Genomic DNA, 18,554 nt, shown 5'->3' with positions numbered 1-18,554 from the left:
AACTAGAAGGCACAATACGAGATTGAAGGGGGGCAGACTCAAGAAAAATGTCAGGAAGTATTTTTTCACGGAGAGAGTGGTGGATGCTTGAAATGCTCTCCCGCGGGAGGTGGTGGAGAGGAAAACGGTAATGGAATTCAAACATGTGTGGGATAAACATAAAGGAATCCTGTTCCAAGGGAATGGATCCTCAGAAGCTTAGCTGAGATTAGGTGGCAGAGCCGGTGGTGGGAGGTGGGGCTGGTGGTTGGGAGGCGAGGATATTGCTGGGCAGACTTATACGGTCTGTCCTAGAGCCGGTGGGGAGGCAGGGATAGTGCTGGGCAGACTTATACGATCTGTGCCCTGAAAATGACAGATTCAAATCAAGGTAAGGTATACACAAAAAGTAGCACATATGAGTTTATCTTGTTGGGCAGACTGGATGGACCGTGCAGGTCTTTTTCTGCCGTCATCTACTATGTATGTTAACTTAAGTGCCAAACACCATCTGCAGCTGGCCCATGGCCGACAATGGTCAAAGTTTCAAAATACTGCTTCAGGGTCCGTGGAACACATGCTGAGAAAAGAAAAACCAGGAATCAGAGCACTTTTAAGTTATCATCTAAAACTTTAATGTACATTTTTTTTATATTTTACCCACACACCTGAACTCCAGACACGTTGCTGTTCTCTTCAAGGCTTCCCACAATCAAAAAATGGCACACACACATAAATAAAGTGACATCAGACGCTGAGACTATAGCTCAGCCTATCACATTACCCACTTTCCTCTGTCCAAGTCCAATAAGATTTCACTCTCAATAAAAGTGACACCATTCAATTTTAGAATTTAAGCCATTCGGTTCCATTCGGAGCTATAGTCTCAGCATCTGACATCACTTTATTTATATGTATGGGAGCCATTTTTTCGATTGTGGGAAGCCTTGAAGAGAACAGCCACGTGTCTGGAGTTCAGGTGTGTGGGTAAAATATAAAAAAAATGTACATTAAAGTTTTAGTTGATAACTTAAAAGTGCTCTCCTGTTTTTTCTTTTCTCAGCATGAGTTCCACAGGCCCTGAAGCAGCATTTTGAAACTTTGACCATTGTCGGCCATGGGCCAGCTGCAGATGGTGTTTTGGCACTTTTAAGTTAAGTGTGTGTCTTCCCATTTTGTATTGCATTGAGAGAGTGTGCATTAAAAGGAAGGAGTTTTTTTTTAGCCGATGATGACAATGAGAACTCTATTACAGCTATAGCAGTGCAAGTTGTTTGGAGTCTGTTGAGGCTTTTTCCTCCTATATATATTCTTTTTGTTCTATAGTGATTTTAATATTACCTACGTTTCTATGTACTGTGAAGGTATTTATTGTTGTTATAATTTACTTCCCCTTTGAAAATCCCAAATTAAGTTCTGTAGTAGAGTCTTGGTTACATCAACCCCAATTATTGCTGACAGTATTCAACTTGCCAGTCAAGATGTCTTCCCCTCTTCCCTGAGCTGCCCAGCACCCTCATTCCTAGCACGTGACAATAACGTGATCTACAACACTGGAGTTGCCGAAGCTTCACTTGGCTTTTGCCATTTGTGGGACACAGTCCATAGAGGTCTGTCCAGCATAGGCCTTAGTTCCCTCAATGCTGGAGTTGTCAAATCTTCACTAGTCACTAATGGGATCGAAGGGTAGGGATGGGGTGCTGGAGTTTTCATGTTGGACAGTGGGTTGGAGGGGAGACCCATGCTGCTGCCATGGGAGGGGAGGAAACGGCGAGAAGAAGAAGTAAGGAACTCTTTTCCCCATGAACAGCTTTTTAAAATCATTGCTCCCTCTAGACATGCCAGTAAATGCACATGCAGTCCTGTATGTCTTTACAAGTATTTTACAAAAGGTCTCAGCATTTAGCAGAGTAAAATACGGGGGGGGGGGGGGGGGGGGGGGGAAGGTTTGAGACCTGAATGTCTCAATTCCCTCTCCATATTCTATCTAAAGTGGGCCTTCAATGTGTTCCTGAGCTTAGACTTTTTCCCCAGTTTTATCACAGATGGAAAGTGGAATATATAATCAAATTATTAAAGCAGCAGTAAATAGATTTGTCCTCAACTGCCTCACTGCACTGCTGGTTCAAGACATGTACATCTTTTTCCTGCTCATCATCAATAGAAAATTGTGTATCTGTGGCTGCTCACGAAGCAGAAAAGCTAGAATTGCTGCCCCAAATTGAAACCGAAATGGAAAAAAGGGTTTTTTTTTTCAAAAGGGAGGCCGATCCTTGAAACTGGCCAGATTGAATCTTTTGATACAAGCAAACCAATGTCATTGCAAGATTATAATAGTGCCATTATCCAGCCAGACCTCGCAAAATGATCACACCTGTCCTGGAGGAGTTCCGGTTAGTTATCTATCTAGATAAATAAGAAAAAAGCTGCTAGGTATAAATGGTATTTAAAATTAAACTCTAGGCACCTTGTGACAACTGTGCTGCATATTGTATGGCTCTGAATGTGATTTCATGTTAATGAAGAAAGCCAAGTTACCTACTGCTATTAGTTGACCCCAGAACTCTACATTGTTCAGTGGTTATTACCTCTGTATTTTTGGAGCTAGTGTCATGGTGAGAACATTTTCTCCCTTCCTCAGTATCTAGATAATTCCCTAGTCAGCCATATCATTGTAAAATGTTCTTCATAAGCTTCTCCCCGAGAAGGCTCAGGAGGGGACTGGATGTTAACAGAGAGCAAAGAGCTAAAAAGCAGCTACAAAAAAAAAAAAAAAAGAAATTTCTTTTGTTAATGCTGAAGGATGCAGAGTATGAATATACTTGTGATGTACATTTAAGGTTCAATTTGAGAGCCTGCTATAAAATAAAATAAAAATTGTAAAAAATATATATTTTTTAAATTAAGTTGAAAACTTTCCTTTTATCTACTGAATCTCTCTTCTACAGGCCAAACAGCAGCTGCCTGGGTATAAATTTGGCAAATCTGGCATACCGGCAGACATGGTGATTTTGGAAACAGGCCCATCCCAACAACCAGACAGGACCAGAGAGTTGCCTAGGGAAGCATTTCTGAGGGGGAGGGGGAAGAGGTGAAAGTGCCAAAGAGCAGTTTCAGTCAAAGCAAAAAGTACAGACAACCACACAAATTCAAAAGAAATAACAGGCTATCTGCCCGATATTTGAAACCATTTAACTGGCCAGGATAGGCTCCCGGCTGGTTAAATGACAGATCGCTGGTTATCTACCATTGAATATTGCTGGTTAGCGCTGTTAGGGTTCTGGGTGTCCGTCTCAATAGTGAACCCTTGGGCTGTCGTTGGCTCCGAACCCAGGAGGTAGGAGAACTCCAAGGATGGCAGGCAGAGTCACCTCCAGACCGGATCAGATACTAGACATCTGGCAGAAGAACCACAGAAATGAAGGCTGGAAATCAGGAGACTGGAACTTTGGAACAGAGGTGCGGAATTGAACTCAGGAACCGAGGTGCGAACTGGAACTCGGGAACAGGGCTGCGGACTGGAACTCACGAACAGCGCTGTAGACTGGAACTCAGGAACAGCGCTGTAGACTGGAACTCAGGAACAGAGCAGAGAACTGGAACTCAGGAACAGAGCAGTGAACTGGAACTCAGGAACGTAACTGGAGCCAAGCAACTCACAGCAGAAGAGCAAACTTCATGAGTGTCCCATGGTTCCTTATAAAGGCCCTCGCTGACGATATCACGGTCTATGGTGCCTGGGAATGAGGATTGGACCACACTGAAAGTGCCAGCAGGGCACCAGGAAGAGGCTAGACTGCTGAAACACCAGAGTGAGGCTTGAATAGTCCCTGGAATGAGGCTAGAATGTTGGGGCATCAGAACACAGGGGAACTGGCAGAAGACATCAGTGTAGGGAGGAGGAAGTCCGGACGCAGGGGCACAGCCACGACCATGACAAGTGCTTAGCAAATAGCCAGTTATACTGTGTGATATAATTGGCTATACGCTAATATTCAGCGCATCGGTGGCTGTTTGGTGACTAAATTAGGCTACTGGAATAGCAGGTATATTCTTGGCCGGTTTAAATTTAACCAGCTAGTGCTGAATATCAGCTTAGCTGGTTATATTTAAACTAGCCAAAAACAAACTGGATTTTCAATGCCCGTCACTGGAAATAGCCCGGCATTGAATATCTGGGTTTAGCGCCGACCGCGGGGGAACCCGTCTAACTCCCAGGGTCTGAATATCAGGCCCTACATATGTTTACTAGCAGGGAGTGTGAACAGTTTTTAAACTGCCTATTTACCCAGACTATTCTGAGAGATGCAATATTAGCGTGATCATAATTACTGGGGGACCCAAGGGACTTGAAAGTTAACTGCAGCCTCGCAGAGGCCCTGTTAGGAAATAGTACATTATTTTTGGTTAGGTAGTTTCTTTCTGTTAATGCTGTTTATCCTTTCATGTGGAAGACATTTATCATTTCAGAACAAAATTAAAAGCGGTTAATAGTGTTTAGAAACCACTGGCTCAGTAGCAATGCTGCATGTGACCACGTGGAGGGTCCCTGGATTTAACTTCCAGGTAAGGTCTTTCTTTCTCTAGGTTGGCTGGAGATACTGAGGAGGCAGCGTTCACAGCCCTTGGGGTTGGAGGGAGTACCATCAGTGCACGAACACAGTTAAAGAAGGAAAGGGGGAAATGGGACTTGATATACCGCCTTTCTGAGGTTTTTGCAACTACATTCAAAGCGGTTTACATATATTCAGGTACTTATTTTGTACCAGGGGCAATGGAGGGTTAACTGACTTGCCCAGAGTCACAAGGAGCTGCAGTGGGAATCGAACTCAGTTCCCCAGGATCAAAGTCCACTGCACTAACCACTAGGCTACTCCTCCTCCAGAGCAATTCTATAATTGGGTGCCAGTGATTATTTATTTATTAGGATTTTTTTTTACTGCCTTTTTGAAGGAATTCACTCAAGGTGGTGTACAGTAAGGATATATCAAACATGAGCAACAGACAATTACAGCAGTAAAAATATTCAAATAACAATCCATGCATGGCAAACACTAATTATGACAATCTGTTCTCGATATGGTCTTGCTATACTGGGTGCACTGTTTGAAACCACTGGAAATTTTCTGGGACGTGTCAAGGAACATAGAACCATTTGAGTTTGCTGCAGCTATCATGGAGAAAAATGAAAAAAAAAAAGTGATATCCCAGCTGGAACACTTAGGCCTAAGGGAGCCGACAAGTTGCATAAAAATAAAAGTGTTTAAAAAATGCTAAGGAATATAAGAAAGGGCATGAAGAAGGGAATACTGGTCCTCTGCAGCATTTATAAAGGACAAACAAGAGCAAAACTGCAAGCAAATCATGCACAAGCTGTGTGTATTATGTGTGTGTGGCACCCTCTTTGCGAATGTATACGCTGAAAAAGGGAGCACTTATGCACATCAGTGCCTAAGCGTTGTTCCACAAGGGCGAACGTAGGTGCTTTGGCTCACAAATGCAAGATGGGCGTAGATAAGGGTGGAACATGGGCAGGGCTCCAAATCACATGTAGAACATAGATTTTTTTATTTATTTATGGTTCATTTATATCCCACATTTTCCCACACATGCAGGCACAATGTGGCTTACAGAAAATTAGGAGGAATTACAAATTATGAAGATACAGATAAAGCGAAAAAAAGGTTAAACAAGGGGAGCATTGACTAACAGTGGAAAACTAAGCAGGATGGGGAACGTAAAGGAGAATATTAATCAGCAGGGGAACAAGGAGAGTAGGTTGCAACAAAGAGGTAAGTCTTCAGTAATTTCTTGAAGAGGGTGTGGTCCATTTGCATTTTGAGGTGCCTTGGCGGAGCATTCCGGATTTTTGGGCAGCAATAGCGGAAAGAAGAGGAAAAAATCAACTTGTATTTGATGCCCTTGCAGTTAGGAAAGTGGAGCTGAAGATATGACCGTGCAGCAGGCACAGAATTCCTGAGTGGAAGATCAATCAAGTTGAGCATGTAGTCCGGGGCAAGCCCATAGATAATTTTATGGGTTAAAGCACAGATTTTAAAGGCGATACGTTCCTGTACAGGTAGCCAATGAAGGTTGTAGCGCAGAGGCTGAGCATGTGCGAATCGATTCTTACCCAAAATCAGTCTCGCGGCTGTGTTCTGGACTGTCTGGAACTTTTTTAGGAGAGAGACTTTGCAGCCCGCATAAATCCCACTGCAGTAATCAAGATGGGACAGGACTAGGGTACGAAACAGCTCTCTGGGAAGGAAATGTCTTATGCGCCGGAGCCTCCACATAGCATTAAACATTCTTTTGCAGACTAGTTGCACGTGATTGTCTAGCTGTAGGTGCACATCCAGATTCACTCCTAAAAGACGCAAACTGTTGGAAATTGGTAGAACATAGCCTTGAACTGGAAGAGTAGTTTCAGTGAGTGGGCTATGGGGGGACGAGAGTATGATACATTGGGTTTTGTCCTTGTTGAGTTTAAACCGAAACACCTGAGCCCAGTGTTCAATTGTGGAGAAGCTAGCTTCAAAGAGATCAGCTATTTCGGATACGGTGGTATGAAAGGGGATGTAGATAGTTATGTCGTCGGCGTAGATGAACGGATTGAGGCCTAGGTTTGCTAGAGCTGTGGCTAACGGTACCAGCATGATGTTAAATAATGTTGGAGAAAGGGGCGAACCCTGGGGTACCCCTCAAGAGGCAGTCCATGGAGCAGAGATGGTTGAATTCACATTGACCCGATAGGATCTGGAGGTTAAGAAGCCCTTGAACCAGCGTAGAACCGACCCACCTACGCCGAAAGAGTCTAGAAGATGAAGTAGTATGTCATGGTCCACAATATCGAAGGCGCTTGACATGTCAAGCAAAAGTACTTTCCGACCAATGGATAGCTCTTGTTTGAAGTTTGATAAGCAGGTGACTAGTAATGCCTCAGTGCTATAATGGGTACGGAAACCTGACTGCGAATGGTGAAGGATGTTAAAGGTAGATAACACTGCAAGAGGTGAACACCTTTGCCACATTTGGGTGCCCGCGCTTAGATCACGTCTATGGCTTGTGTAACTGCAGTCGCCTAAATGTAAGGTACACCAATACTGGGTTACTTAAGTTAGTATTCTATAATGGACTCTGGGTGCCCAGATCTTATTATAGAAAAGGCTCTCACAGCAGAGAATCAGGGCGCCCACGATAAGGCACTCGGTTGTAGAACTGCTACTTTACTGGTTGGATCTGAAGTCCGGGACTACAGTTTTGTGTCCTGGTGTGCTAATGCTGTTGGCTATGGAACTACTGGCAGCTTCTTCCATCTTCCCTTGCTTGTGCACAGTCGTCCTTCTAACACCTGCCCCTGAAGCAATTCCCTCCAGAGCAGGACAGCAGTGTTTCTCACCTCTGACTAACTTCTCTGTCACATTTAATCTGAAATTTGAACCATGTAGTGTCCACCAGTACTGTTTCTCTCAAACGTTGGATGGAAGTCCAGAGGAGGCAGCAGCTGCAAGTAAAATGCCCCGCTCTTCTTCTGTCAACAGGAAGGGGGCAACATCATGCTGAGGTGGAAGGGGAATTGTACCAATGAGAAGGAAAGGGACAGAAATGATGCGTGCTGGGATAGAGCTACGCTGGGATGATGGCTTAGTTAAGAGATGGGAGGCAGATAATTGTTCTAGGGCAGTAGGAGATGATTATTGTGCTGGGATCCAGGGGCTCACATACTTAAGATTTGCTCGTAGTCTCTGGGTTTAGCCCTATTAGAACCTACAGTTGTCGAATTCTGGAGAAGTACTGGTGCATAACTTGCTACTGAGGACTGGAACTGCAGTGACTGCATTAAATGAATCAGGAAGAGGTGTAAAACAGAAAAAGGCTATGGAGCTTTGGTCCTTGAGTGCCACGTCAGTTGGGTTTTCAAGATATCCACAATGAATATGCTGTGGCCTCAGGGACATGGCCCAAAGAGGTTTGATCAAAGGGGAATGTCCCTCTGGAGCCCTGGAGTTATACCATGGAGTAGTAACAAGATTTGTTCATTGTCTCTGATTTAACTTTGGGAAATGGGCAAATGCAAGATTAAATCAAAAGTCATATTGAATATGCAAACAATGCATTTCCATGCACTGCCTCCACTATATCCAAATGTATCTTATGCATATTCAAGGTAGATATCCTGAAAATACTACTGGTTTGTGGCACTCAAGGACTGGAGTTGCCCAATTCCTAAAAAGAGGAAAAACTGCAGAACAGTTGTGAATATAGGCTTATGGCACCAGATTCTCAGCCCCGGTTCTGATGCAGCTGGAAGCTCAAAGGAAGCGGAGAAAACTGAGGGGCAAGAACAAAAAATCCTAAATTTTTCTGAGAAAAATATTTTTGATGGGTTCCTCCTTAAATGGTACCTCACTGGAAAATTGAAAATGTTCAATTAAAAAAAGAAAAAGAAAAAGAATGCACTGCCACTTGAGTTCAGTCCTTCCCCTAAAACCTTCAGCCCAACTCATATTTCTCTCAGAAAGACATCGGCACTTGATGACTCAACATAAATACAAATGACATATTATGACCTTCAAACATAATTTGAAAAAGTTAGGTGAAAAAGAAAAAGATCCTTAGTCTGGCTTTTTACGAGCTGTACAAATTCATGAGTTATTTTTCTGCAACGCTACCTAAGGTTACATTCATATTGACTCAAATAGGTGAAGGCAATATGAATTTTCACAATGTGCTTTTAATAATTAACCTTTTCTTTCACTCTGAGTTCCATCTCTAAAAAAGGTAACCCAAAATGTATCGATATATAATCAGGCTGCCTCCACCAAGGAATCATTTCTGTGTTCAAGATTAATACAAGTCATGACCTTTACTAAACTTCACCAAACACACATGTAACACAGAATCCACTGTCCCTCCTACTGGAGTAGTACAAATCCTTAATTGCTACTTTGAAAAGTACAATGATCATGGGATCAAGAGAGAAGCCTGCAAGGTTTCCCTGGTATGGGATGCAACCTTTGAAAACTGATGGTTAGATATTCCAAAGCCCTTATCTGGGTAGCAGCCTCGGCCCCCCTGAAAAATATTACAGGATAGCACTGGTTAGTTAACAAGATAGAGGACTGGATATTGCTGCTGTCAGGATAGTGCCAGTGATCACCGTAGAAACCAGATATTCAGAGCCGACCACTGACTGGACATCAGGATTTAATCCAGCTGCAGCGGCCGGCTTTTAAAAACATGCTCACCGTCCCAGCTGAATACCGACATGTGAATTTCATGGATTAGCTAGAGTCCAAACAAAAAAAACAGCACCACGGGCCTTTAAAAATGGAACACAGTTCTTTAATGAATGAGCCTTGACAAAAAGACCCGACACGGGCCGTGTTTCGGTGACTAGCACCTGCGTCAGGGGTCACAGTGATGACGTGGAAAACTTGGGGAATAACTCAAATATATTCCTCTACAATATATTATTCCTTACCCCACGTCTCATGTAGTAAAAGCTACAAAGCACCAAGGCACTTTCACTTTCTGTATCAAAATGGATTAGCTAGAGACCATCACATAAATAAAATCCATGATCCCATTGCACCAGCTTGCTCTGGGGGTTTGCATGCCATTTACCTGTTCTTGATGCTCTTCTATCACATTCTGACAGATTTGTTCCAGATGTTTTCTGTCCTGAATCAATCCAAGATTCTTTTCCTCTAATATTTGGGTTGGTGTCTTCCCTTCACCTTTCCAAAGTTCCTGGAAGACCTGGATTCCAAAACAAAACAAAGCGCTATTAAAGATCACAATTTACTTAGAAGTGGAAGGAGTGGCCTAGCAGTTAGAGCTAGTGGAATGAGAACCAGAGGAATCAGGATTCAAATCCCGATGCTCCTTGTGAGTTTGGGAAAATCGCTTATCCTTCCATTGCCCCAGGTACAAATTTAGACTGTAGGTACTGTAGAGACAGGGGAATACTGCATCTGTATGTAAATTGCCTTAAACTATGACTGAAACATACGAGCTAGGGTAATTCTTTAATCCCGATGTACATGCACAACTACAAAAGTTTTTGGACCGCTTTTGCAATGCTTGGGTCTTGTGCTTATGTGCTGAGATGGAAGCATCGTATTCTCCTTGGCTATCAACTGTCCTAGAATGGGGCATTTGGATCTTGTAACAAATCAATCTGATCAAGCTTTAACAGAAGATAGATTTATACTGTTTCCATATAATCCATTCCTAACTAAGCAAGTTTTTCCAAAAAATCCTCCAGTATTCAAATACTGTTTTGGAAGAATATCTATTCACCTAGGATGGTTACTGAAGTAGCAGTGAATACTGGGCAGGAAAATCTCCTGGCTATTCAGTCTTTTATGATGAGAATTGACCCTTAAACGGCAAAGATGCAGTATTGGAAAACGTCCTATCCATGAACTACGATTGTAATTCTAAAACAGAAGAAATGAAAAGCTAGCATTTTTAACCTTTTCTCTAGTTACATGTTTCCACTGCAAGAGGACAATTTCTGGCCTTTAAAATTCACTGCTGGGTTGACTTAGTCGCCCCTGAAAGATCTGCATTCAATTCCCGAATTAGGTCCTGCATCTTAGGCCAGCCAGGGATCTTGTGGAGGCAACACTCAAAGTAAGGAATGGTGTTCTCAGACCTAAAACCCATGGTCTGGTGGGTGTTTTAAGTTAGAATATTTTTAGGTGATTGGAATAAATTGGTTCAATTATTATTTCTGAGTTTAAGGGCTCTTCTTGGTGTGGGGACCCTGAAGGAGAAATAGCAAAATGTGCCACTCTGGGATGAGGCAATGTGTACAAGCCCTAAAAGCAAAGTATCATCATTGTTACCACTGGTTTAATATAGAGACTATTGTCAGGTTTAACATAGAGAGAGTTTACAAAGCGTTATATAGTTTCAAACAAAAGGGGATTTTATGATCAACTAGTGGAACCAAGCTCATTTCGTCAACAATGAAACGGGCCCTAGGAAGGCTCACGTGTGTTTTTTTTTCTCTCTCCCCCTGCCCTCCCCTCCATGTCCACCAATTCTTCCCTCCCCTCCCATGCCCTCCATGTCCAGCGATACTCCTCTTCCCTGCCCTCCCGTGTCCCGCGATTCTCTCCTCTCCTCTCATCCTATCCATGTCCATCAATTCTCCTCTGCCCTGCCCTCCCCTCGATGTCCCGCGATTCTCTCCTCCCCTCCATGTCCAGCGATTTGTACCTGAACCTTCTCATGCTGGCTGGCTTCTGTTCCGCTTGTTAACATCCTGACATCAGCTTGCCTCCAGCGTTCCCTTCCCTCTCACTGTTCCGCCCTCCTCTGACGTCATTACGTTGTTACGCGAGGGCGGGACAGTGAGAGGGAAGGAAACGCTGGAGACTGGCTGACATCAGGAGATGTTACGAACCCAGACAGCCAGCCACAGAATGTTGGAGGTACAAATTATTATATAGGATCTGGAGAGTTTCTCACATGGTAAAGTTCTGAGGTTCCTACCCACTGCTCCCCCTAAACTGAGCAGGAGTCCTCCAACTATGGTCCTGTCAGTGCGGGGTGCTCTTCAACATCACATTTTCAATAGTGAGGTATAGGCAAGCTCTGCAGAGACCCTGTCTGCCCCTAGTGATAGAGAACACAATATTGAAGCAAACAACCCCCTCCCCCCCCCGCAATGGCAGCAATGCAGTTGGATGACTCCTGCTAAGTTTAGAGAGGACTGTGCTCCTTTCCCCTAAATACTATAAAATACTCCTTGGTGTTTTTTGTTTTCTCATAAGGATGACATTATTGTATGCTGAATGGGGCTCTCAGCCATCTCCATATCTAGATACTCTGGTCTGTGGCGCCTGACCAAGTCTTCCTACTATTGCTGCAAAGGTTGGCCTAAGTCAGTCAGGAAAGGATATGTAAAAAGAGCAGAGGGGAAGGGAAGGCCTGTAGATGTCAATAAACGCTCATGGCATTGCAGGTCAAAATAGGCCAATAGCAACTGAACTGGAAGCCCAACGATGCAGGGTAACACTGCCAGGCAAAAACCTAACAAACAAAAACAAAACCCTCCCTGCTGCAAGCACTCTACCATCACCCAGAACCTCTGGTCACGCACTCTGAAATCTGTAATACTGCCTTATTGCCAAGAGTCAGAGTCCAGTTCCTCTTGCTCTGGCTGCCCTTTTCTGATAATGCATAAACTAGGGGGGTGGGGGGGTGGGGGTTGGAATTGTATTTAATATAAAAAGGTACCTATTTTATTACAGCAACATAGTTGTAGTCATGTGACTAAAATATGCACCTAGAACTATCTCCCGTCATGCACAAATTTATACTTGCTCCACAGATGTATATGTGTGCATGTACTCTATGCAAGTAAACGCGTGTTTTATAAAATATGAATGTACATTGCAACTCTGCCCATGTTCGGTCCAAATTATCACCCTGGGAATGCAATGCAACTCTGCATGTGGAAAATACTTTATAAAACTACCCCCATGTAGTCCATATTGAGGGGCATTTTCGATATGACGTCTAAATCTGACTTTGGACATTTTGCGGAAAACATCCAAAAATCAAGTAGTGAAAAATGACCATTTTCAAACCAGAAAAATGTTTATCTTTTTTCTTTGAAAATGACTATTTCCTAGATGTTGTTGTGCTTAGTACATCTATCTTTTTGGACCATCCCCCCCCCCCCCCCAAAAAAAAAGGTACAAGTGAAAAATGCACAAAATCAAGCCATTGGGACGTAGGAGGAGCCAGCTTTCCTAGTGAACTGGCCACATAGGCATCCCAGTAGAGCAGTGGGGTACCCTAGAGGGTACTGCAGTGGACTTCATGTAAAAGGTCCTAGGTACACATCTCACCATTACACTGTATGGTAAGCCCTTCAAAACCCACCAAAAACATACTCTACCCAACTATACACCACTACAATAGCCCTTATGGAAGTATGTGTCACCTATATGTGGGTACAGTAGGTTTTGTGTGTGTATGTGGGGGGGGGGGGGGGGGGGGGTTGTGGGACTGACACTTTCCACCACAAGTATAATAGAGTGGATTATGAGCATGGGTCCCCTTTTCTACAATGCACTGTATCGACCACTAGGGTATTCCAGGAACCTACCTGCTGCTCTAATAGGACTGTCCATTAACATCTGAAGCTGTCACAGAGGCTGGTATCTTTGCAGGGTGGGGGTGGGGGGTGGTCAGTGACCACTGAAGAAGTAAGGGGGTGTCATTCCTTTATTCCTGCAGTGGTCATCTGGTCACTTAGGGCACTTTTGTGACTTATTTGTTAAATATCCAGTGTACCTGAATGTAACTCACCTTGAGCTACTACTGAAAAAGGTGTGAGCAAAATCTAAAATCAAACTGGTCTAGACCAAAACGCCCAACTTATAGCCCTGGATGTTTTCATTTTGTTCCATTATGGCAGAAAAACATCCAAATGTTAGGAACATCCAGATGCATGCCCTGACATGCCCCCTTGTGATTTGAACAGACTTCTGATGGACTTCATAGAAATACGTCTAAAAATTGGTTTTGAAAATACCAATTTGGACGATTTTGTGAGAAAAATGTCCAAATGCAGATTTATGCCACTTTTAGGATATTTTCTGCATTGAAAATTAGCCCCGTTGTCTTCGATACCACACAGACTAGTAACAGAAGTGTGATGTAGTTAATAATCGTAGGAAAATGTGTATCATGTTCAGTGGGATGGGAGTACAAAAGTATTACCACTCTGACAAGCTGGATGTGGGACTCTAGTTGTTGGTCAGAACCGATTACCCTGTAGCCATCAGCCCTGATATTAAAAAGCAGTCTACTATCCTTCTGAGGTGAATGTCACTTTGATGTGTTTTATGGTGCATGTCTAGGTTTTAGCATTCAAGTATGACCTGCAAGGCTAATGCATTGATTGTAATGAATACATTCTAGATTTATGGGGACAAATTGCAAACCTGGATGCTTAGAGGGGACTCATACACCAACAGTTTACACTAAATAACCCAAATCAAAAAAAAAATATATATATAATTTCTCTATAAGACTCAAACCAGCCAGGGCCTCATTTTGGCACATGGCACTGTTTGCTGGGTGGAAGATGGGGAAGACTAGCCATTTTCTTTGAAAGAGGAGACAAATACCCTGCTTTCTAAGAGGAAAAGAATGTCTCTTCTCTGCTATATTAAGGATGGGATATTGTTAACAACAAGGAAGTGGAGGAGTGGCCTAGTGGTTAGGGTGGTGGACTTTGGTCCTGGGGAACTGAGGAACTGAGTTCGACTCCCGGCACAGGCAGCTCCTTGTGACTCTGGGCAAGTCACTTAACCCATTGAGCCTGCCATGAGTGGGAAAGCGCGGGGTACAAATGTAACAAAAATAAAATAGATACTATTGGAGATTCTACATGAAATGTTGCTACTATTGGAGATTCTACATGGAATGTTGCTATTCCACTAGCAACATTCCATGTAGAAGGCTGCGCAGGCTTCTGTTTCTGTGAGTCTGACGTCCTGCACGTACATGCAGGACGTCAGACTCACAGAAGCAAAAGCCTGCGCGGCCACATTGGTGATCTGCAAGGGCCGACTTCTACATGGAATGTTGCTAGTGGAATAGCAACATTCCATGTAGAATCTCCAATACTAGTAACAGTGGAGGAGTGGCCTAGTGGTTAGGGTGGTGGACTGAGAAACTGAGTTCGATTCCCGGCACAGGCAGCTCCTTGTGACCCTGGGCAAGTCTCTTAACCCTCCATTGCCTGCCGCATTGTGCCTGCCATGAGTGGGAAAAAGTGTGGGGTACAAATGTAACAAAAATAAATAAAAAAATTCCAGGCGTAGGGTGCAATAAAGTGAAAAGAAGGAAGTCAAGTTGGGGGAGGCCTACTAGTATTACTTCTCATTTCTATAGCGCTACTAGATGTACGCAGCACTGTACACTGAATATATAAGTTTAAAGTCCCTGCTCGACAGAGCTTACAATCTAATCAGGACAGACAAACAGGACAAATAAGGGGTAAGGGAATTACTTAAGGTGGGAATGATAAAACAGACACTAAACAAGTGACTAGGAGTTAGGAGTTATAAGCAGCCTCAAAAATGTGGGCTTTTTTGTCTAGATTTGAAGATGGCCAGAGCTGGAGCTTGACATACTGATTTAGGAAGTCTATTCCAGGCGTATGGTGCAACAACATAAAAGGAACAGAGTCTTGGAGTTCGCAGTGGAGAAGGGTACAGAGAAGAGAGATTTACCCAATGAACGGAGTTCCCGGGGAGGAGAAGGGCACAGATAACAGCTGTGTTCGAATTTTAGGAATCCCTGGTCAAACTATATTTTTCAGTGAATTTTTAAGCGAACAGAAGATAACACAATCTCTACATGGTATAAAGTTAAATACTGATCCTCTCAGGGGTTGAAACTGAAGAAATCAAATGCAATATTAGATTTTTAGATATCACATTTGCTTTTCATATCAAATTTTTGTAGGACCATGATTACATCAAAGAAACACATTTACCTTTGCAATCTTAATGAAGGTCCAAAATAATGACCACATCATCCCCTACTCACTATGGAGGCAATTCTACAAGTGGGCATTTTCATTTAGGCACCCCAAGTTTGCATGGTGGGTGCCTAGGTTCTGTTATATCGGTGCACCTAACATTTAGATGCTTACAGTTTCACCACCCCTAGAGCTGCTATAGGTGGGAGCCCTGCCTATGCTCCTCCCCTGTGCAAGCCCCCTTACAATACGCACTATGGTCCCGCTGCTCAGAAGCAAACACAGGCTCTAGAGGCCATTAGCATAATACACAGATGCCCCTAATGCTGGAAATACTGTGCTTGCCCCACACTACTGCATATAGCCTGCAAATGCGATTTAAATGAGATCATTTCCTATTCCTTGTAATGTTCAGAGCACAGTGCCCTGAAGAAGGGTGCCTATACCGCAGAAAACCTAACGCCAATTCGGAGCTGGCATTAGGGTTTCTGAAGAGAGGATGCAAATTCCTTATTTGACCATCGTACCGGGAAGGAGTGGTGATGGTGGCGGCTGTAGCAGTGGTGGGGAGGTGGTATCAAGGGAAAGAAGTGCCAACCTGAGAGGTAACATCCCATCTCCTGAAAGTGAAACTCAGAAGCTCGGCAGCCTTCTGCCTGTTAATTGGTTGCAGCTAATGTGAGTGACGTGAACCAGAAAGAAGCTGCTCAGGCCTCTCCTTGCCACACCGATATGGCACACTTCAGAAACTTCTGTTCCCCCCCCCCCCCCCCCCCCCCGCTGGACTGGGCATGAGCACAAGAGCTCTGCTTACATGCAGCTCTCGTGCACACGCCCCTGCCGCTTTGCTTCCTCATGCTCAAAGCTAAAAGCATGCATATCATTTGCATACTATTAGCGTTGAGCATGAGGAACTTATTTTTGGGTGCTGTTGTGGTGGTAAACTCCAGCACTGTTCTGTACAGTGCCAGAGTTTTGAGCATCGGGGCATAAGCTGGGAAAATGTGGGATACAAGTGAACCAAATAAATAAATGTAAGTTACACAGGTATTTACTCACCTTGAGCTACTACTGAAAAAGGTGTGCGCAAAAAATCCAAATAAATAAAAGTACCTGGCAAGATCCCCAAACATTACATTTTATGCAGTGGATTTTCCCCAAATCCATCTTAATAATGGCTTATGGCCTTTTCTATTAGGAAGCCATCCAAATCTTTTTTAAACCCCGCTAACTGCTTTTACCATATTCTCTGGCAACAAATTCCAGAGTTTAATTACACGTTGAGTGAAGAAGTACTTTCTCCGATTCGTTTTAAATTTACTACATTGTAGCTTCATCGCATGCCCCCTAGTCCTAGTATTTTTGGAAAGCGTGAACAGACGCTTCACATCTATGCGTTCAACTCCACTCAATCTGCAGCCCCCCATTACCTCTCTACCCTCCTCTCCCCATATGTTCCAACCCGTAACCTCCGCTCTCAGGACAAATCACTCCTATCTGTACCCTTCTCCACCACCGCTAACTCCAGACTCCGCCCCTTCTGCCTCGCCTCACCTTATGCCTGGAACAGACTTCCTGAGCCCATACGACGTGCGCCCTCCCTGTCCATTTTCAAGTCCTTACTCAAGGCCCATCTCTTCTCTCTTGCTTTTGGCGCATAACCACCTTCCCCATTCCTGATACATACACTGACTACATAGCTTATTACCTTTAGATTGTAAGCTCTCTTGAGCAGGGACTGTCCTTCCCCTTGTCTAAACTTGTACAGCGCTGCGTAACCCTGGCAGCGCTATAGAAATGCTAAGTAGTAGTAGTAGTAGTAAATTTAAAACGAATCGGAGAAAATTTTTCTTCACTCAACGAGTAATTAAACTCTGGAATTCGTTGCCAGAGAATGTCGTAAAGGCGGTTAGCTTAGCGGAGTTTAAAAAAGGTTTGGCTGGCTTCCTAAAGGAAAAGTCCATAGACCGTTATTAAATGGACTTGGGGAAAATCCACTATTTCTCGGATAAGCAGTATAAAATGTTTTGTACATTTTTGGGATGTTGTCGGGTATTTGTGACCTGGATTGGCCACTGTTGGAAACAGGATGCTGGGCTCGATGGACCTTTGGTCTTTTCCAGTATGGCAATATTTATGTACTTATTCTCTTCATCATGCATACTTTTTCCGGGGGCGGGGTGGGGGAATTTTTATAAGTATCATACATGTGCGAAAATGCCTTTATAAAATTACCTCAAACATTTTGTCCTTATTAGTGTTAAAAAAAAAAAAAAAAAAAACCCAGTAATGAATCAACTGGAAGGGTGTCAAAACTTTTGTACCTGCCATATTAAACTTTGGTATTATTTTCAATCTGTTAAATCAGCAAAAAAAAAAAAAAAAAACAGTAAACATGCATTAAAATTTGTAGAAAGTTGTTGTATTTAACTTTATAATTAGGGAATTCATTGAAAAATACAATCTGACCAGGTGTGCTCAAACTTTTACACAACTAGAAATGTGACTTAGCAGATGAAATTTCTAAGGAGGGGTGCAGGGAGAGATAAGACACAAGAGCTGCAGAATGAAAGCATGTTTAAGTGAGTAAGAGAATTCTGAACTTATATGTGAATGGAAAAGGAAGCCAATGAAGTGGCTTGAGAAAAGGGGGCTACGTGAATGTAGTGACACTGGTGCAACTGAACAGGTCGAAGTAAAGAGAGATGGAAGATAGTGAGAAACAGGCTGCAGTCATGGATGAGGTGGATAAGTGTTTTGGTGGAGAATTCAGAAAGAATGACTTTATGTGATGTTATAGAGAAAGAAATGACAAGTTTTAGCAGTCTATTAGCTACAGGTAGAGAAAGAGAGTAAGGAGTTAAAGATAACTCCCAAGAATACAGGCTGAGGGAACTGGTAGGATGACAGCATTATCCACAGAAATGGAGAAAGTTGGAGGTGGGTTTAGGGAAAAAGATACGAAGCTCAAATTTCTAGCATGTTAAATTTCAGACATCTAGGCTGCAGTGTCAGACAAGCAGGCTGAGATTCTGGACTAGACTCCTAGTGAAAT

At 43.3% G+C, this 18,554-nt stretch overlaps 1 protein-coding gene across 3 annotated transcripts in view; it reads right to left on the bottom strand.

The window, feature by feature from the left end:
- GATB (glutamyl-tRNA amidotransferase subunit B) overlaps nucleotides 1-18,554 on the bottom strand; it is a 224,983-nt gene that overhangs the window by 9,697 nt on the left and 196,732 nt on the right. For all 3 annotated transcript variants that reach the window (XM_030191645.1, XM_030191644.1, XM_030191643.1), the window contains exon 13: nucleotides 9,607-9,741. In XM_030191645.1, coding sequence (XP_030047505.1) covers nucleotides 9,607-9,741 — 135 coding nt within the window. The remainder of the gene's footprint in view (nucleotides 1-9,606; nucleotides 9,742-18,554) is intronic.

The sequence above is a fragment of the Microcaecilia unicolor genome, chromosome 2 (assembly GCF_901765095.1).
Source record: "Microcaecilia unicolor chromosome 2, aMicUni1.1, whole genome shotgun sequence".
NCBI classification, from domain to species: Eukaryota; Metazoa; Chordata; class Amphibia; order Gymnophiona; family Siphonopidae; genus Microcaecilia; species Microcaecilia unicolor.
Note: the sequence above shows the minus strand (reverse complement) of the source record. Positions and strands in the feature narration are given on the sequence as shown.